Below are 22,206 nucleotides of genomic sequence, written 5' to 3'. Positions count from 1 at the left end.
CCTTACTGAAGTCCATATAGATCACATCTACTGCTCTGCCCTCATCAATCTTCTTTGTTACTTCTTCAAAAAACTCAATCAAGTTTGCAAGACATGATTTCCCATGCACAAAGCCACGTTGACTATCCCTAATCAGTCCTTGCCTTTCCAAATACATGTACATCCTGCCCCTCAGGATTCCCTCCAACAACTTGCCCACCACTGAGGTCAGCCTCACCAGTCTATAATTCCCTGGCTTGTCTTTACCGCCCTTCTTAAAGAATTGCACCACTTTTGCCAACCTCCAGTCTTCCGGCACCTCATCTGTGACTATCAATGATACAAATATCTCAGCAAGAGGCCCAGCAAGCACTTCTCTAGCTTCCCACAGAGATACAGTCTATATCTTCCATATCCTTTTCCACAGTAAATACTGATACAAAATATTCATTTAGTATCTCCCCCATTTTCACTTTATCTGGAAGTTCATTCCACATACAAACCACTCACTGTGTAAAAACGTTGCTGCTCATGTCTTTTTAAAATCTTTCTCCTCTCATTTTAAAACATGCCCCCAGTCTTAAAATCCCCCATCCTAGGGAAAAGACACCTACCATTTACCTTATCCATACCCCTCCTGATTTTAAAAACCTATATAATGTCACTCCTCAAAATCCTGCGCTCTAGTGAAAAATGTCCTAGCCTATCTTGCTTCTCCCTATAACTCAAACCTTCCATTCCTGACAACATCTTATTGCATGTCATTGTGTCCTGCAAGAGAGAGAACAGAATGTCATTAATTGTGTTTCATTGTACGTGGGTGATATACCTTGCACAATGGAATAGCTGCAGACATGTGAAAATAGTCTGAGTGAAATGTGAGGCTAGAAGGTGCATGAGAGTGATGTGCGTTATGTGTATATTAGGCACAAATCCTGAGTGCAGAGAAAACTAATAGGGGGTGGGTTATATTTTACAGTACAAGAGATCAGTGATATATCATGTAGGAAATGTCATGCAATGATGACTGTGGCCATTGCATTCTTCTTAAATTAATGTTGCTAAGTTCTTGAGGCCAGTTTCCTGGAATTAACCTCATTTTCCCATCATTACCTTTATCTGACAGCCACCTGGTCACTGTGGAAACATACGCCTCACCTTTATACCTCAATGAACAATGCCTCAATGAGTACCTTAGGTCCCTCTCTCGTCCCTCACAATCTCCACTTGTGCAAGCTGCTACATTCTTTCCAGGCAATCATGCAATAGTTAATTTATAAGTTGGGCAGACTGCCTTTAAGTGGAGCAAGCTATTTACACTGTATAAGAGAATGAATGCTGCTGAGACAGCCAACAGGATAGCATAACATAAATCAGGAGGCTGTAACGAATTTGACCGCTCACTATCTTCATGGCAGCAGAGGCAGGCAGATTTCAAGTCATGACCTTCTGCACCCAAAAAATGATGCAGATTAATTTTTACCACCAAATGTGGTCCCCTGTGGGAGCAGTGCACAGTGACAGTGTCATTTCAGCTCTATTGTGAGGACCAGAGCTGGAGCCAGAGTGAAATGGAATTCGCACCTGGCTGGGGATGGGGGCACAGGTTGTCCGTACCCACAAGGTCTCTGCTCACTTAGTCTGAATTATAACACTACTAACATTATTTTTAATCTACGAAAGTACGTTTATGATAAGAATCCATACTCTGCAACGTTTTAACTGTTGGAGGGTGACACATACCTTGATAGCATGAACCACAGCTTCAGGTTTCTGTGGCAATGAATTATATCCACATTTTCCACTTTGATGACTTGGAGATGACAATGTCCCATCAGCCCCTGACATCCGCCTATATGGAGCCTGTAAAGAACAATTTAGGCATTATGAATTTTAGTCCAATATTATAAATTAAGTTATTTCAAATATTGCATACAGAATAAATAATGAGACACATCCAGTCATTTCCATGGATATACATATAGAATGAACTACTGTTGCTTATCAGCCACTATAGTTTTTAATATTTTTTCTTCTGAAAGGGAGAAGCAACTCTTGTGATTCTTTTTTTGTCAACGATTATACCTTACCGTAGAAATATGGCTCAGTTGGAAACCTAATAATGATAAATGATCTAAAAAAATCCTGTTCAATTAACTTGCATCTAAAGTAGCCCATTATATTAGAAATAGGAAAGCTTCATTCACTGTCTACTTTGAAATACCAAAAGCAGAGAAACCGACACCTTCTGAACAGACGTTTAAGCTGACTCATCACTTATTGAGCCATGAAGTATGCACATAATGATGGCCTGAGTAATGGTATTCCAATAATCATTTCTTGAGTGACTTTTTCTCTGTCCTCTCTCACCACCTGGATCAAATTCATGAGACATTTATCCTCACACAATTATCTTCAGCTGTACTCTGTGGCCACCAGACATACAATAAAAAGAGGAAAATAGCAAATTCATTTGTATTTTTATAGCTCTGCTCTTCCACAGATGAAAGAATGAAGAATTTTGCACAATGGAAAATATTTACTGCAGTGTAAGATTTTGAGTGTGTATTTTTCTAGACAGCTTTTACAGTGTCAGAGATGGAAAGTGGCCATTAAATAGCCACTTCATTAGCTAATTGGCACAAGACTTTCAAATACCTGACCCACCTCAGGTTAAATTGGGGCAGGGGCAGGAACGTGTGAGAGGAGATTGGAAAAAGTTCAATCTGTCAGACAGTCTCACCTGAAACCTGCTCATAGGGGACTGAGAATTGTACACACAAGTTGAAATCTCACTATGATAACAGCTGAATTAAAATTAAATTAGTTAGTAACTCTGGAATCAAATGCTAACTTCATAAATAACTAGATCATTATAAAATCCCAAGTGCTTCATTAATGCCGTTCAGGAAATATTTTCCATCCTTATATGATCTGGTCTACATGGCAGAGAGTTAAATAAGAATAAAACCCAATAAGCCACCTAACACCAACCTCAGCTCCAGAAATGACAAAGGCACACCCTGCCTGATTACTCTGTGGTACTCCCTCACTAGCATCTGGGGATTTGTGCCAAAATTAGGAGAGCTGTCCCACAGCCTAACTCAAGGCATTAAACTGTTCAGCCAATACGCATTATGGGATCTAGAGAAACACTGGTACTTTCTACCTCATACTGCTCTCCCTCAGCTGATGAATTAGTTCTCCTCTGTACCAAACACCACATGGAAGTACATTGAGGGTACGGTAAGGGACCTCAATGTTTGTCACCAAAGGTGGCTTGCTCGCATGACTACTGACAAAGTTGACCAAGTTCTGAAGGACATACTTGTCTGTTTGTATCTATGACAGAAATAACCTACTTATCCTTGATCTTCTTGGTCATAGATGCATCTGTCCATGACTCACAGAGTGACCACATTCCTTGTGGCACCAAATTCCATCTCCACACTGAGAAACTTTCCATCATATTATCAATGACAGTACTAATGTGTACAAGTTTATTTCCTGTTACAAGATAATGTCCTGGATGAATGTAGAATGAAGATTCTACAACAGCAATCCTTACAATCTTCGCTTTACTCCCCATGCCATGTGCTTGACTTATCAGTGAGAGACAAATTTGGCATGTTCATGGTGACTCAACACAGCCGCTACTTTAACTTGCAGAAGGAATTGGGTAGATAAGGGCTGAGGCTGGTGCCAAAGTCCTCTGATCTTGGCAGTACATATCTCAGCCAATGTTAGACATAGACATCAGAGGTAAGTCACCCAGATGGTTTGAGCTCTCAGACTGCTGGTTCTCTTGCTGGGTGAATTAGCTTAAAGTCACCCCGATTGTTTAGGGGGAAGACATTTCTTGTCTAAATGGAGCAAGCGGGGAAAAGGAAGATTCTATATTTGGGATTGCCTTTTTTTAACTGAGGAAGTTCATTTACTTTAGCAGCTGGATAACTGAAACAGATGTGATAAATTCAAACCAGGGGAGTGTCACAGATGGGTGGATGATGGTTTTCACAGCAGATAGAATTGGAGGTCAATATGGAGTAACTGACATTTAGCTCAAGGAAGCAGATTGAAAGAGAGTAATCTGCAAGTCAAAGTGCAGCTCTAAAAGGACCTGCGTGGTACAGTTTATCAGACAGATTATTACACTGCTGAAAGGAAGGAACTGGAAATTAGCAGTCTCCAATGATGATTTTGTACAAACAAGGAACGTTTGTCAAGAATATGTTATAGGTCATTAGAATATAAAGCAAAGATCAATCACTCTGGGAGGTCATTTAGATTCTAATCATGCTAATTGACACTGGGACTGACAGCAGCGACAATCTGTATGCATGAGGGAGTTGTAAAACTACTTCGAAAGCTTTTTTTAAACAGCATGTATAGGAAAACCTAGAGTGAATGAGTAATAATGGATCAGTTGCAAATTAATGAGGAGAAATTAAATAGCCAAATTGAAATAAGATAATAATTATGGGGTGTTCATCATAATACTTTTACATTTAATTTTTAAACAAGGAAAGAACAGATGATAAAAACAATGGATTGAAGTAACACATAAAAGATCAAAAATGGGAAGAACTACTCAAAGATAAAGTTCTAGATGAAAAATAAGAGTGCTTTAAAGATTATTGGTTTCCATTACAGATGTTAGACTTACATGGAGGAAAGCAGCACCATGAAGAAAGAAAGGAGTTATGAATCTCTGAGTTTACTGGGAAGAAACAGGATTGCAGAAAATATAAAACCAAGTAGTGGAAAACAAGAACTTGATAATGAGTGATTATTAGGGAAAGATCACTCATATATCACAGGTTGAGGGTTAATAAGCACTTTCCAAAGAATGGAAGGTGGTCTAAAGCTGAACAGGGAGTATTGCAGAAATCAGGAACATGGAGAGTGGAAGCAAGCTTGTACGTGGGGATAAATGGTCCGTGGATTTGTGAGAATTATGGAGCCAAAAAGTCAAAGGAAGCGCTGGAACCTAGTAACAGGATGAATTCTGGCTCCTGATCCTTGCCTGAACTGTATCACTCTCATGACACAATCTGACAAGTTTGACACCCAATTAGAGGCACAGTGTTCCTCCGGGAAGTGACAAAGGCATGCAGCACCATTGTTGGGGGACTCAAAGGCCTTGTGAGGAGAGCAGGCATCTCATCAAATATCCAGCAGGACAAAGACAATACAAAATTGGCATCAGGTCGAGGTAACAGTGTTTGACCCACCACTAGGTGACCCCTCAAATCTCAGAAGGAAGCACAGATGGTGAATGGTTTTCTTCTGACAATGAGGACCACAACTGGTGTGCAATAATATGCACGAACAGTTCAATTTCATTCTTAAAAAGGTGATTGAAAATCCCACTTTGAACTGGACAGGCTATTTGCCTCTTTAAAGAGTTTAATTGCTGGTGAATGGGTTTCCCATTCCTCCCTCATTTCAGTAGTGCCTGGATTGCAACAGTGTTTCATGACTGGTTCAAGAATTATTTCTGTATGAAGTTAGGGTTCAGTTGAGGGGAGTCAGAGCTTGGCTTTCAGACTCTTATTTATCCTCAATAATACACATGGATATCCATGCTCTCTTGCAGATAGCCACCCAGCTTTTGATGTGCAAGGTCATTTGTTTGCCAACATACCAGGGGTAATTGCAATTTCAAAGCTCACTGCATTTGAAGACGCTTCGGCTACAACCTCATGGAAGCAAATCTTTCAACCATTGTCCATGAACGAATTCAACATCCTTTCATTGATATGAATAATTAAGGACTCATGAGATGAGGTTCAGAATCAACTATTAATGCTTGCTGTTTAAAAAAAAAGGCTTAGCCTGAGGCTGTGGATGATTTCACAGGATTCCCCAATGTTTATGCTGAATGAATCAAGATTACTGAGCTGGAAAGTAAGTCGCAGGGGAGGAATTTGATGACATGGCCACAAATGAATCAAAGTGTTTCCTCAGTCTCACTGAATTGGTGGAACTAATTAAATCACATAAATGTAAGGAAGAGGCTCATTTGATACTTGAGTTGATGGCAGACCTCATTAAATCAGGTGAAGAACTGAATAAAAGTACAACAGACCATAATACAAATATGGAAAAGAGCATTGTCTTTTGGAGACTGATAGATCTGCTGTTGCATCCCACTGAGTCCTTGATGAGATTCAAAAACTAAAGGCAAAGTAGTCAAAAGGAACAGTTTTTTAATACTGCTGCATCAAGATCACCATCCACCTGACCCACTTTCTACACCTCCACCTTTTAGCATAGCTCCATCAAATTCATCTCCAAACCCATCACTTTATAACAAAGGTCAGTATGACAAACTACATATATTTGTTGGCTTCTTGCACCATTTCCACAGTAGCCAATCTTTTTGCTTAATTAAAAAAATATATTTTTTTTAAGGGAACTTTATGGTTTATGTCTTCCACTGTGTACTTTAGATATCAAGATTTTGTCTGGTTGGAGCCCATTCAACTGAGCTTATTGTCAGAACATGTTCACCATTTACAATTTCACTGTGTGCAGGATTTTATCCGATGTGATGGTGGCACTTTATTCTACTAACTTGCAAATGATGACTGACAAATGTCCCCAAAATGGGCTTGCTAACAACATTAAAGCACATGGAATTAATAAAGAAGCAATGGTGTGTTCCCATGTTCTTAAGGATATAAAACTGGAAGGAAATTATGCAGTAGTGTTTCCTAGGGTTAAGTACAAGGACCACTAATACTTCCTCTAAGGAACATACAACTGTAGAGACACAGTCAATTCAAATGTACTATGCATTGCCATAAAAAGACCAGTCATAACTGAAAGCTTAAGTGAGAGATGGGGCTGTGATTCAAATATCAACATTAAAGGTTGGAGAGAGAATATGAGTTGTAACTCTAAATTTGGTGAGTCAGCCAAATTGAGAAAAAAAACATATAAGATATATGTCAATTGGTTGGATGGGGAATTGAGTGTTTTCTGTGTTCTCTGGAGGAATTTAAATTAAGGGTTGAAACTCAGCAGGAGATGTACTGACCTGGTGACATGGTGCATTTGGGTTATGTTTCATTAAACACAGAACACCAGATGTGACAGTTAACCATTTATCTGAAAAATAAAGTGCTGTTGAACACAGAATTACATTGTGTAAATATCCAATGATTGATTAGACAACACAAAAGCTGCAAGGAAATAGTTTTTATGAGTAGCTTGATCCCTTGACTGAACTGTATCAGTTTCCTGAGTACCTCTGAGCAGGCTGATCTGGTGTCGAGGTTTGCTAAAACTGAGAGATCAGCCTCCTTCCAGAGAAAGCACACAGATGTCCTGATGAGTGAAAGATCAAGGGACAGTGACAAATGTGATACATTTGGGGTGTTTGTCTGTGGCCAAACACTGAAGACTGAACAAGGATTGTTCACACAGACTGCTTGCATAGAAAGGAGTTGAAGAGAAGGTGCCTCAGAATGATAAGTAACTCAGGTACAGGAGCCATTTGTTCAATGAACGGAACTTGGGACAGAGCAAGCTGATCACCTGTTTCAGTCTGAGCATCAGACAAGTTCACTTGATTGTAAGCTCTATATGGCTAGGCTTGCGATGCACTATTATGATTGCAGTATTTTGTAATGTATCTTGTTTCAATAAAGAACAATTGTGTCTACCCCATTGTTAGGGCTGCCTTGGGTTATCTAGAGTAATTATGTTGGAACAGGGACAGTAGGAATAAAAGCTTAGGGATTTAAGACTCAATATCAAAGGCTGGAGTGAGAGTAAGAAAAGTATAACTGTAATTAGAGGAGCAGAAAACACAGGAGGTAGGGAATCTGTGAGTGGAGGAGAAGTGAGTGCAGAAGGGAATGAATCGATGCTTAAACAAGTACAGGTCGTGCTGCTATAACGCAATATATGCATTCCTCTGCGACCTCGTGCCATAGAAAATTGTGCTATGGAAAACCATAGGACCACGGTGCTGTAAAGGTTGTTATAGAAAATCATTATACCCATTCTGTAGAAACTTTGTATTATCCAAACAGCTCATGACTCACATTACAGTCAATTCATGTTACACCAGAATGATCTATAGTGAGCTCCTGCGAGGGCTGAAGGATGGAGACAGAGTTGTATTCCAAATTCAGTACCGCACAGAAAGAAGAGAAGAAAATGAGAAACTGGAGACCTGTGAGAGTTGAGATAATTGGAAAGCTCTACCAAAGACCTGCATTGGAATAATGTGCTGCATGTTCTCAGTCTATGCTATATACTCCTATAAATTTATGATAAATGTAGGGAACAACTAACAGATGAACAGCAGTGAAGCTTAGCAAGGAATGAGATGGTATGAAGCAATGCAAAGCATTGAAGGGAAATGGGCTGCACCAGTCTAGCCAAAATATAGTTTTCAAGAAAATGCACATGAGTTTTAATGTAAATGCATCATTTGGGTCTCACTAGCAGTCAAGGAAAGGGATAGGTGAAAGTAGGCAATGTTTGAAGTGCAAAAACATAACTTTGATAATGGATAAAGTGTGGAAATGGAAACCGAACTCCGAGATGAGAAGGAGTTCAAGGCTAAGCAGCTGATGTACTCCAGACCAAAAGACCTGTGGTAGGAGGATAGATTGAATCTAAATGCAGACATGTCCTGAGCTAGAATTTCACCATTGCCTGATCCCAGTCAGAAATATGGGGATGTGATAGCAACAATGGCAAGGAAATGAGTCGCAAATCTTTGTCTACTTGATACATAACAACATTTAATGTTGTTGCTGTTGCCACAAAATGAAAATGAAAATCTGCAAAGTGTTGTCATTTTATCCTTTCCAAAGTCAATTTTGAGTCATGTGTTTCACCTTCCACAGATTCATCAAGCAACACAGAGAAGTTGTAAAGAATGCTATAGGGAGGTAGAGCCTTCGAGGAGGCACTGTCAGAGGTCTGCAGTTCTGATGAAGAATCGTCAAATTGAAGTGTTTTCTTTGTTTCTCTCTGCAGGTGCTACCTGAGTTGCTTGAGTCTTTCTAACATTTTCTATTTTTACTCTTCAACCAACTTCACTACAATTGTTTGGCTAATACTTCACTGCTGTTTGTGGCACCTTTTTAAGCCCAAATTAGCTGCCATGTTTCCTATATTGGTACAGTGACTTTTCAACAAGATAACATAATTGGCTACAAAGTACTTTGTGAATCCTTAAGGTTTTGAAAGGCACATCAGAAGTTATTGACATTCTGTAAATGACACTTTAAAATGTTCTTTAATTAGTTTTCTCATTAGTTGCTCAGTTATGGTCTGGGTGAAGTTTTCACCGCTTTATTCTCTTTCCTGGTATCTGTAACTTCTCTGCTGCAATCGTGCTTGGGGTGCTATGCATTTCTTTCTCACTCTTACAATTTCTCATTCCAGTTAAGAGGGCAGACAGCGGAGGAGCAAGACTTCATGATGCTGAAGAAATGTGGAGATGAAGCAGAGAGATTTGCAAGAGCAGAAAATTTCTGATCAGGTTCCTTGTAAAGACAACGTGTGGTTTATAAAGAATGGAACTTTCTCCATTGGAGATCATAACAAGGAAAGCGGGGCTATGACTTAATATTTGAACAGCTCAATAAAGAGGCATGAGCCTGACAGACTGTAGGTTTCACTGTTGTTCATTATCCTTGACCTCCTTGACATCATCTCAGTTTTTTGACAATCCTTTCTATTCTTTGCAAAATTTCATTTCTAACACCTTCAATCTTGACCACCAATCTTGAGGTATTTACAGCACCATCACTTGAAATAAAGACTATCAGCAATCTAACTCTTCACATGATCTCTTAGCAATAAGACTACTTTAATTATGATAAAATGTATTGGAGACAACTCCTTCTTTGTTCATTATAGCCTTTTCAATGGCTTTGCTTGGTTTTTGTTTGGAATTTTGCTGCTGTTGCCAATCTCTCTGCTTAATTTCCAAATCTATCAAGTGAGATCCTTTCTGTTTGCATGGTTTTCAGCCTTTTAAAACAGTGTCCAGAAGTAACTCTTCCATTATCACTGATTGAAACATGTTTGCTCAAAAGGCGGTAGTATCCTTTGCATCCTTTAATAAATTGAAAAATCAAAATATTATTTTATTTTCTGGTCTCACTGTCAACATTTTGTAACACAATTTTGACAAAACTGCAAATAAAGCTCGCAGCTCTGTTTCTCTCAGTTTATTGCTTTTTTTTGTGAAACACAGCATTAAAATACATTATTTCATTGCCTAAAGACAGTATTGTTGTTATTTTATGAATTATGTAACAAACAAGGTAGAAAGATGAATTGTAATCATAAAATGGATTGCAATGTGAATTGACCTACTAGAAAATTATCAATGAACTTCTAAATTGTGCTAAATGTATTGATTCAAATAAAGAGATATGTTTCTTATGAAAGTAGAGAGGTACAATGCCTGTGGCCTAAGTGTGGCCTCACACTTGCATAGTTGCTTAGTGTCCTATCATTCTGATGGATAAAAGCTCACAGATGATTGAATTTAGGTAATTTCAAATCTGCATCACACTTAATTTTGCTCAAGAAGCTCATATTCTGGTGATGCACTGACAAATAAAGTCTAATTAATTGGAGCTTTGGTGAATAAATAGGAATGCATGAAATTCCTTGTAAATTAGTGAGTAAAACAATTCCTACCCTCTGTCATAAAGCTAGTTTTCATCACTTTATTTATGTGTAGTTTTTGACTGAATTCTCTCCTTGACAGCCTTTATTAACCGTAGGTGGTTCATCCTTCTCAGAGTGCTTTCTAATAATAAATAATAAATGTAATAATTTTTGCAGAGTGTTATGAAATATCTCCTTAAATGATTCCCACTGCCCAGCTACTGACCTTCCCCTTAGTCTATTTTCCCAGCCTCACTTTAGGCAATCTTTCTTCATCTACCTTTGGAATTGTCCTTATTTAAGGACACTGGTTTGTGACCCAAGTTGCTATCCATCAACCTGAATTTGAAATTCATCCAACCTCATTACACATTACCAGGTCTAAAATAACTTATACCCATATAGGTTGTGTATCATACTGATCTAAGGAGCAATCTCTGATGTACTCTATAAACTTGTCTTCCATGTTATCCTTGCCTTTATTTATCTAGTCAATATGGAGATTAAAATCAATTAAGACCACTTCGGTATCCTTCTTACACACCTCCAATATTTCCTGATTTGTATTCTTTCCAAAAATGAGGCAACTGTTTAAGGGCTTATAGATGACTCTGAACCTTATTGGCTTATTTCCCTTGCTATTTCTTATTTCTAGCCAAGGTGACGACACATGATAGCTGAAAATGTGTTGCTGGAAAAGCGCAGCAGGTCAGGCAGCATCCAAGGAGAAGGAGAATCGAACTTTCGGGCATGAGCCCTTCTTCAGGAATGAGGAAAGTGTGCCCAGCAGGCTAAGATAAAAGGTAGGGAGGAGGGACTTGGGGGAGGGGCATTGGAAATGCGATAGGTGGAAGGAGGTCAAGGTGAGGGTGATAGGCTGGACACACTTTCCTCATTCCTGAAGAAGGGCTCATGCCCGAAACATCGATTCTCCTGCTCCTTGGATGCTGCCTGACCTGCTGTGCTTTACCAGCAACACATTTTCAGCTATCATGTGTAGTCACCTTGGCTAGAAATAAGAAATAGCAAGGGAAATAAGCTCTGATCTCCAGCATCTGCAGTCCTCACTTTCTTCTCGACTACACATGATAATCTATTGTACCTATATCACCTGAATCAACTATTCACTGTCACATTAATACTGTCCTTTATTAACAATGTTTCCCATTTATTTTCTATTTTTGCTTAGCTTTCCAGAATATCAAATATCCTTGAATTTGAGTTCCAGATTCTGACCACCTTGCAAACACATCTTTGTAATAGTTATTAAGTCATATTCATTTATTTATTTGCACCATTAGCACATTTATACATAGACTGTACATATTCAGATAAAGAGTATTAAGTATTGACTTTTGCCATTATTGTTTATTCTGGTTCTAATTTCTGTTGTCCTCTCCTGTTTATATTTTCTGCCTTTTCACATTTTGATTATTATTTGCCTATTCAATACCCTGCACTTCATTTCTTTTTGGTTTGCCTATCTTGGTGATTGGTGGTTGGTGGATTCATTGGGATGGAAGTGGTTCAGTGGTTCTCTGGGGTTCAGGTTCTTTCGGGAGGTGAAGCAGAGCTGGGACTGCTGAGGATACTGAAGTTTCTGAGGGTACTGAGGTTGTTAGGGGTATTGGAGTTAGGGGTCCTTCTGGATAGGGAGGTGGGAATGCCCATCCCTCATGGTTTTCAGTATAGCAATGTGCCTCGTCCTCTATATCTCCCAATCCAACTCATTGCTGTTCTCCTCTTCTGTCCCTGCAGTCCTAAAGACACATTGGGACTTTAATCTATCACACTCATATTGACACATATGCAGTGTGTGCTTTGTTCTCTTGTTTTGCTTGGGATAGAACCATGACTGTTGCCTGTAAATTACTACATTTCTCAGCTAGCTCAGTCACTGCTTTTTGGGCTGCATCATGATCATAACTCATACATTGTTGCCTGTAAAAGACCTTCTCTACCTGGGCCTGAAGCCACCACATGTGCAACAAATTCACCTGCTTCCTCTGTTCCTGCTTTTCTTTAAGCTTTACATTTTCACCTTCTCTCCCTTTCACTTGCACCATACAGCTGGCTATCCCTGAAGTGTGACTTAATTTGGGATGGGCTTACCTAACTCTTCATGTGTCCCCCAAAATAATTTTAGTCCTTTGTATCCTGAAATTCACTCATTTGGACCATTTCCTATTGAGATATTTCCTTAAGGTCTCCTCCTACAATGTGCAGTCTGCCTTGTTCTGCTCTCTTGTTCCTTTACAGTTTATCTGAGGGGTAGGGAAGCAACTGGAGTTAGGGGTTTGGCTTATGCTAAATTCCCGCCCAGTCCCTCTTAGTCAAACACAGAAGAGGTAAGTGACTCACTCCCCACCTGCCCCCAGGCTGACTTGCACAGTTTAGCCTTCCCCCTTGACTAGCCTAGCTTCAAAATGCTACTGCTTTATTTGACTCAATCCACAGAGTTGGTGTGTAATCCAATTACTGGTCAGTTGCCTCTATCCCTGTTCACCCATTTGAATCCTGGTCATCATGTGGGACAGCTGGTCAGGAATACAAGGCTGGTGGAGTTCGACTTTGGAGTAACTATTAGACACTTATTGTCGAAAACCACAGGATTCCAATGTTGTTTGTGTTTTGGACACTGATCATTTTCTACATAAACTTGTCTTACTCAAGGACTATACTTTTGAGATGAAAAAAGGTCAGCGTCAATTTGTAATTCAATACAATTTTATTCACAAAATATATTAAAGGCACAAAGGGGCCAAATAGCTGAATATTATCTAAAATCCTGCTCTGTTGATATAAAACTCCCAATCTTATATTAACTGCCTTACCAATCGTGATGTTACATCTATGTTGCAATCCTTATCTAAACTACTACTAGCTACCAGACTAGAACCAGTTACTACCCATGCAGTTAAACTTGGCTAGGCTGTGTAGTCAGCACTGATACACTTGGTGAAGGTTTGTCTTACATGTGGTCATCTTCTATCTCTCTCCAGGTGGTCAGAGATCCACTGCTAGGTCAGATTGAGTCTTCACTCAGAGAATGGCCAGCAGGTGTCCTTTCTTATCCTCCCCTTTACATTCTTCCAAAATGATCTCTGACCCTCAGACAATTGATCTTCCAGGTCTAGGGCAAGGTGTTCAAAGGGATCCTTGATGTAATCTATTCTCTGATGTGTCAAGGGCACATCCTCTTTTCCATACATGGTCATGGCAGGAACCCAGGATGCCATCCAATCTGCTCACCATACTGTAAAAATACGCCAAGACACAAACCAACCTTATTTTCCAAGGCAAGCTTGGTTTGTCCTTGCCAGCCTTTGTCTTGTGCGGATGCTTTGTGCTTGAACTGTCCTACAATCAAGCCTGACTGCTCAAAAGATGCCCATTCTGGATTCAGGCCTAGCCATTCAGGATCTGAGCTACCTGGCCACACTCTGTCACTAGCTTCTATTTCCTGATGCCCTTGTAATAGAGGTTTGCTCACACAATCTGCTTTACAGTGATAATGACTTGCTGCACAGTCCTCCCAGTTATTATGCAGTGTCTTAGTTCTAAATTCCTTATACTTGGTTTCCTCAATGATCTCACTCCTTCCTATCTACGAATCTTCAACAGCCCTGCAATTCACCGTGATAAGACAATCCTTAAAAATTAATTTTTTGTTTGAGGTTATCTGACCTAATCTTTCCTGCAGCTAAATTTATGATCACGCCTGTGAAATATTTTAGGATGTTTCATTATGTATAGAGTATTAAATACAAGTTTTTGTTGCTCAATGAACTTGTGGGTGACCTCTTGCTGCCTGTTTCAAGCTCTAGTTCCTGGTTCTCCTTCTGTCATTGCCATCATTTGTCATGTTTTAATTTTTATTCTTACATGAGAGGGTACTATCGCTAGATAGGCCAGCATTTTTTCATTTTGTCCACTCCAAACTGTCCTTGAGAAAGTGTTGAATCAGTGCCTTGAACCACTGCAGTTCATGTCATATAGGTACAGTCTCATTGCTACTGGGAAGAGTTTCGTGATTTTGACCTAGCGACTTGATAATTATTTGGAATTGTTACACATTATCTTTGAGTTATTTTGCACTTCATAGAATCTAGAGTATTGAAGCAGGTCATTCGGTCCATTTAGTCCACACCATCCCTCTGAAAAGCATCCCACCCAGACTTGCCCCCGACTCAATCCCTGTCAACCTGCATTTCCCATGGTCAATCTACCTAGCCAGCACATCCCTGAACAGTATGGTTAATTTTAGCATGCTCAATCCACCTAACCTGCACATCTTTGGACTGTGAGATGAAACCAGAGCACCAGGTGGAAATTCATGCAGACATGGGAGAATGTGAAAACTCCACACACACCTGAGGGTGGAATCGAACCCAGGTCCTAGTGCTGTGAGGCAGCAGTGCTAACCACTGAGCCACTGTTCCACACTACTTTCCTTCCTGTTGCTCAACAACTGATGGATATCCCTCTGAACTGACAACCACAGCTTAATGCCTTAAATAAACGCACAGTCAAAAAGGGATGAAATCAACCTTTGCAGAGAATCCAGGGTAAGCCAGTATTTCAATTGCACACACAAAAAGAAGATGCTGGGTCTTATTCCAGAGGATGAAAGGCATTTGTCCAAAACGTTGATTCTCCTACTCTTTGGATGTTGCCTGACTTGCTGTGTTTTTCCAGCACCACACTCTCAACTCTAATCTCCAGCATCTACAGTCCTCGCTTTCACCTATAAATCAATATATCCTCTATTACCAGACTGTAGTGCAGTCCAATAGTACTTCCAAAAGAGAGAGCTTACAACCAGACTGATTCCTGGGATGGCAGGACTGATGTGTGAAGGGGGGCTGAATTGATCAGAATGATATACATTGAAGAATTTGGTGGTGGGGGGGGGGGGGGGGGCAGTGGAGAATGAGGCTGGATCTCACAGAAACCTAGAAAATTCCAACAGAATTTAATGTGGGGAAATATGAGGTCCTGCAGTTTGGCAGGAAGAATAGATGAGCTGAGTATTATTTATCTGGAGAACGACTGTGGAAAGCTGCAGAACAGAGAGATTTGGGAGTCCTTAAGCATAAAACACAAAAAGCTAGTATCCACATTCAGCAGGTAATAGGGAAGACAAATGGAATATTGGCCTGTACTTCAAAAGATATGGGGTATACAAGTGGGGAGGATTTATTAAAACTATCCAAAACAGTAGTCAGATACACCTCAAATACTGTGAACAGATTTGGGACCCTACTGAAGAAAAGATATACTGGCATTGGAGGCTGCCCAGAGAAAGTTCACTAGGCTGATACCAGGAATGGAGGGAGGTTGAGTAGATTCGGCATGTACTTGTTGGAATATAGAAAAATGAGAGTTTTATTGAAACATACCTTATTGAAACATATAAGTCAATTTAATGTCATTGGTGGGTTGCATCTAGAAATAGTAATTTAGAACAAAATTAATAGTCACTTAGGCATTAGTGGGGGAGGAGGAGAGAGGACAAGATAGTCACATAGTAATAATGTTGCTGAACTGGTAAACCAGAGGTGCAGACTCGGAAAACATAGTAGAATTTAAATTTAATTAATGGAGCTGGCATATAAATCTAGCCTTAGTCATGATGTCACAAAACAGCCATCAACTCTTGTCAAAAAATTCTGGTTCATTAATGTCTTTTAGCAGGGGAGATCAGCTACCCTAAAGGTGTACATGTAATGCCCACTTCACAGCAATGTGGTTGATTCTTAACTGCTATCTTTAAAGGGGTAAAAACAATGACTGCAGATGCTGGAAACCAGATTCTGGATCAGTGGTGCTGGAAGAGCACAGCAATTCAGGCAGCATCCGAGGACAGGCAAAATCGACGTTTCGGGCAAAAGCCCTTCATTTTGCCCGAAACGTCGATTTTGCCTGTCCTCGGATGCTGCCTGAATTGCTGTGCTCTTCCAGCACCACTGATCCAGAATCTGCTATCTTTAAAGGCCAAGCAAGTCACTCAATTCATAATCAATGAGGGATGCACAGCAAATGTTGGTCAGTAATGCTCACATTCCGAGGAAGAACAAACACCAATTTGCAGTTAATTAAAAATGTGAACTGATCTTACTGAAATATGAAAGATCTTGGGCCAGACCTCACGTATCTTTGGTAAAGTCCAGGTTGTATCAAGGAATTTGGTGGGATTTTTACAGCGAGCCCTAATAAGATGTTTCACTGTGTGTAACCAAAATTGTCACATTAACTTCCTACCCCCCTCCAAATTGTCCCTCACATCTAATTTCAGTCCACATTACCACACTCCATTCCTAGAACAATTCATAACTCAGAGGATTTCCACCAAAAGACTGGCATACCTTGTGCCCCAGCCAGCTTTAGATAGGTTCAGTGCACCTAGATGAATATTGGCTTTCCAAAGCTTCCCTGATCACCCAAAATTGGACAAGTGGAAGATGGCACTGCAATGTAATGAAAGGGACCTGGAGGCACTGGCCAAGGCATGGTCCATAGGAGAGAAATCCTCTTTCTGGAGGTGTTACAGAGGAGACCACACCATCACAACTTGGCACAAGATCATCACCTGAATCAGTGCCGTGTCCAACATTCGAAGGAATGGCTAGCAGTGCTGTAAGGTTGCACCTGTGGCACCAGAGCAAGTGCTACACTCTTCTCTCTGCTACCTCACACTCATTCTATCTTTGCTGGCTCACCCACCTCCCAGCAAGTCTCACGCTCTGCTATTCCCACTATTGGCTGCAACATCTTCCCTCACATTTTGTCACCTCACCCCAACAAAAACTTCCGCACCACTAATCCCACATGGTCTCTACGGTGCCTACCTCATCTCTCAGGGCAGCTCATCACCTTTCGACCATCTTCACCAGAACTAAGATCCTTGCCACCCACTTTCACCTCATACACAGCAAATGAAATCAGACAAATTAATGCAACAAATACAACCCACAAATGCTTTATGAAAACTAATTAATAGCCTCTTTCACCTTCCTCTTTTCTAAGAATAGTCCCATTTCCTCAGTTAATCTACGTCCTTGTAACCACTCCAGTGAATCTTTCCTGCACTCTTTCTAAAGATTTTGCACCCTTCCTAAATAATTATTCCCAGAACAGAATGCAATATGCCAGGTAAAATTGGTGTTTTGTATGTGACTTCCTTGTTTTTGAACTCTGTGCCCCTATTGATAAACACAGGATTGTACATATTTCATTTACAGCTCTCTCAATGACAATGACCCTGTTTTGAAACTTATGTAAAACTGAGGTAATAAACTAATTTTTTTTGTCTCAGTTTCAGTTTCTGTGTTCCATCCATCATTAGAAGATAGTGGAATAATGGTGTTTCCTAGAACTTCTGCTATTTCCTGTTAAGGCCAATTAAGCTCTGGTTGGCTGCCTGCCAGGAGAAACCGACGCTGTTTCCAACAGTTGGTATGCATATGACCAGTTGTATTGCACTTACCTGTTGTGCTGATCTTATTTTACTGATAATCAAATGCTGAAGTCGCATCAACATAACAAATATTCAGCACAAAAATGCAGGTAGGCAAACTAGCTTTGGAGAATATATAAATAATAGACATATCCAATTCTGATATTTATTTACTGACATCTAACTCAATGTCTTTGGTTAAAAAGAATAATTTCTACAAGAAAATTTCTTCCTTATTTGTTCTTCTAGTACAATTTAATTTGCTAAAATATGACTTCAATGCAACAAGTGAATTTTTACTTCCATCCTATCCCCAAACTATTGATTTAATGAAAGCAATACTATTGTCTAAAAATTGATTTTCACAAAGTGGACTAGTGTTATTCTATCTCCACGTATCTCCTGTTCTGCTAACCAGCATGCAAGAAAAAAAACAAAATATTCAGCATAAAAATCCCAGTGCTGTTTGATCAGAAGCCCTCTTATCCCAACAGTCAATGGGCACTGAAACAGCAGTAACAGTCGAATACAGTCAGTTCTGCTGTAACGTGTGTTTCTTCAACGTGAATTGGCTTTGATGCGATTGGAGAATTTAGACTGTTTTTTGCAGGATGAGAGCCTTCCTTACCTGTATTGGCTATAATGCAATTCCAGCCCCATTAGTTTAAATGGCGCAGCTATTGCGCAATTTTTTTATAACGCAAGATCACACGAGAGCAGAACTATTGCATTATATTGGAACAGACTGTATAATGAATTGACAAACTTGATTAGGAGGTTTGATATTTCAAATTAATAAATTAAGGCCTTGTCTGTTCTCCCATGTAGATGCCATTTCTTCAAAGAACAGCAGAAAAGGTTCTCCCAACTATCCTGCTCAATATCGATCTCTCAACCAGAGTCACTTGCCAAATTATTTCCATCATTGCTATTTGTGACGAGTTCCACCAGAACTGTTTCTCTAAATTAAGGCAGGCACTTTACTGGGGGTGACCACCCTTGATCAGCTGTCACTCTTTGGATATTCAGGAATCATGAGGCTTTATATACGTGCAAGTACTTTCAATGCTTACCTTCATTAATTTATTCCCAGTTTACATTTTAATCTATACAGGGTTTTGAACATTATAAATAACTTTGATAAGCACTCACAGAGTTGCAATGTCAACTCTCTGGTGAAATTTATTCATAAATTACAAGAATGAATCTGTCAACTTTAGCTCAATGGTAGAACTATCTTTTTTTGAAAGACAAGGTTGTAGGTTGAGTTGAATTCATGTACTTCAGCACATAATCTAGGCCGCACTATTGTGTAATATTGAGGAAGTGTTATATTGTTGGAGTCTTTTGGATATCCAGGTTGAAGGTCCAGTCAGCCTTCTCAGGTCATACGGTCATAGAGTCATAGCGATGGTCATCTCGGAAACAGACCCTTCAGTTCAACGTGTCCATGTGGATCAGATGTCCTAAACTAATCTAGCCCCATTTGCCAGCATTTGGCCCATACCCAACTAAACCCTTCCTGTTTATATACCCATCCAGATGCCTTTAAAATTTTGTAATTGTACTAGCCTCCACCACTTCCTCTGGCAGCTCATTCCATACACACACCATCCTCTGTGTGAAAAAGCTGCCCCTTAGGTCCCTTTTAAAATTTTTCCCTCTCACCTTAAACCTATGCCCTCTTGTAAAGAACTGGTGAGTTGTCCTGTTGTTCTCGAAATGCATATACTTCATCACTAGCAGCAAGTAATTTATCTCAATGTTCTTTTTAGGATCTTTCTATATATAAATTGATGTCTGATAGTTTACAGACTATTTCTTTCCCTGCCTGCCCCCAGAAAATCTCTTCCTGAGGTCACTTAGAAATGCACGTTCCAAGGAATGCAGTGAATGTTATTCCCAAATTTCTAGCATTCGGCTCTTCATTCACCATGCCATCACTTCAGTTGCCTATCTGCTTAATCATACCTTCACGTACTTTCATTCATTGCCTTTGTGCTTAGTTAAAGCTTTCTATCTCATATTGTGCATAACCCTCATTTTGACTCACTTAAGCTGAAGGGACACGTGCATTAATGTCAATGGTAGGCAACAGTCATAGACATTTTTTGGCAGATCTGGCTAAATCAATAAAACAATAGTGGGTGTTACTGGCCTCATAAGGATAATCACAGATTCTCTTCTTCACAACCAACTATCTTTCTAGCTCCTCTACCTTTGCCTTCAATGCCAAGAATAAAGAGCTCACAGACCTCATTGTCACTAAGATTGAGATCAGTTGCTTTTGCCATTTCCCTCATACAGCCTAGACCATTAGGCCAAATTTTCCCAAATGTTCTTGCTTATATCCTTCTCTAGTTTGTCTCCAATCTCTCCATCTTGAAGTTCAGTCTGTCCATGAGACACATCTTCTGCACCCTCAATCCTCTTCCCACTGGACTGACAGTCCTTCATTTTAACATGAAAATGTATTAGATTAGATTCCCTACAGTGTGGAGACAGGCCCTTTAGCCCAACAAGTCCACATTGACCCTCCGAAGAGTAACCCACCCAGACCCATTTTCCTCTAACTAATACACCTAACACCATGGGCAATTCACCTAACCTGCACATCTTTGTGATGTACCCTCCAACTCTAACCATGGGAGGAAACCCACAGACACAAGGAGAATGTGTAAACTCCACACAGTCACCCGAGACTGGAATCAAACCTGGGACCCTAGTGCTGTGAGGCAGCAATGCTAACCACTATACCACCGTGCCGCCCCATGTATTGTGTGATCTTTCTTATTAACATGAAGACAATTACTTTTGATCCTCATCAGGAATGCAATGAATATTAAATAACAGAGTTACGTTTAAAGGCATGAAGGTGGTAAAACTAAGGGAAGTCTTCAACAGAATTTCTCATTGGTAAACAAAGCTATGTACTAAAATGTAAAGACAAGCTCACCATTATATGGTCCATGGTTATTCTAGGAGATAGTGAAATTAAAACACACCAAAAAAAAATCATTGCGGTCAAATCATATTACAGACATGCCATTTACAAAAAGTGTCATAAATAATTAATAAAAATGCAAATTGCTTCAATATTAGAAGTTTCAATATCATAGTCCAGTTGAAAAATGATCTGTATCAAGTACTCTTATGTCAATTATGCAAAAGATCTGACCCAATTTAAGTTCAATGTTATTAAAAATACAGTGACTTAGAAAAGAAAACACAACTTAAAGTATTTCACTCTTTGAAAATGTACAAATTTACATGATTTATGCAAATTGTATGACTTATGCCACCTGACTGGCATATGCCCTACCCTGTTGAATTTTTCAGATTTGAAGTAAATGTTTTATTTCCTGTTAAAGTCATTTGTAAATTAAATGGAACTTATAGATTTAAGGTGTGATATCAAGTGTAGAAATCAATTTTGTAAGAAAATATGGAATGAAGGTTGAGATACTTGTTGCAATCCATAGATTTAAAACATTGCACCAGCAAGACAGTGTTTGACTGTAACTGATAATGCTAAACCTATGTTGCAGGTGAGTCACAGAAGGTGGCATGAATAATAATCTAGCTCCATACTGACCTGGAGCTTATGAGGACATGCTCTCAGTCATAAGATAGTGATACTGAAGGCATGGGTGTGGCATAATGAAAAAATGTTATCAGCTCATTTTTGATACCTACTGATTTTCCCAAAAAGTTTCCTTTCATAGTGTATCACTCAAAAAGATAACCCTCACACTGGGACATTGAACGAAACTATCGTTAGATTCCAAACTAATTAGCCAAAAGGCATGAGGTCCTACTGTTTAGAGGTTTATGAATTTTATGAAATCTGAGGGGACCTTGTAATAGAGAATAGGGCAGAACATGGACAGAGGGACCTAAACTTCACCCAACCCTCACCCACATTTCATTCAGCAGGAATATTTCAGCTCTTCAAGGTCCTACAAATTCTAAAAAAAACCTCTGAGGCCTCTGCTGGCCCTGACTGTTCTTTCTGAAAGCTTAATGAAGAAGTCTAATTTATTTCCTAACTCAGGTCAGCAATTAAAATTTGATCTCTGTATATAAAGAAGGGCTCCAATGACTTCAACTGAATA

At 39.6% G+C, this 22,206-nt stretch overlaps 1 protein-coding gene across 1 annotated transcript in view; it reads right to left on the bottom strand.

Annotated features, from left to right (window-relative positions):
• Window positions 1-22,206, bottom strand: part of ccdc85a (coiled-coil domain containing 85A) — a 713,177-nt gene that overhangs the window by 4,312 nt on the left and 686,659 nt on the right. Inside the window, exon 3 of the mRNA XM_043696030.1 lies at window positions 1,723-1,842. Within this exon, the coding sequence (XP_043551965.1) occupies window positions 1,723-1,842 (120 nt within the window). The remainder of the gene's footprint in view (window positions 1-1,722; window positions 1,843-22,206) is intronic.

The sequence above is a fragment of the Chiloscyllium plagiosum genome, chromosome 9 (genome assembly GCF_004010195.1).
Source record: "Chiloscyllium plagiosum isolate BGI_BamShark_2017 chromosome 9, ASM401019v2, whole genome shotgun sequence".
NCBI classification, from domain to species: Eukaryota; Metazoa; Chordata; class Chondrichthyes; order Orectolobiformes; family Hemiscylliidae; genus Chiloscyllium; species Chiloscyllium plagiosum.
This window is presented reverse-complemented; position numbering and strand designations above follow the sequence as displayed.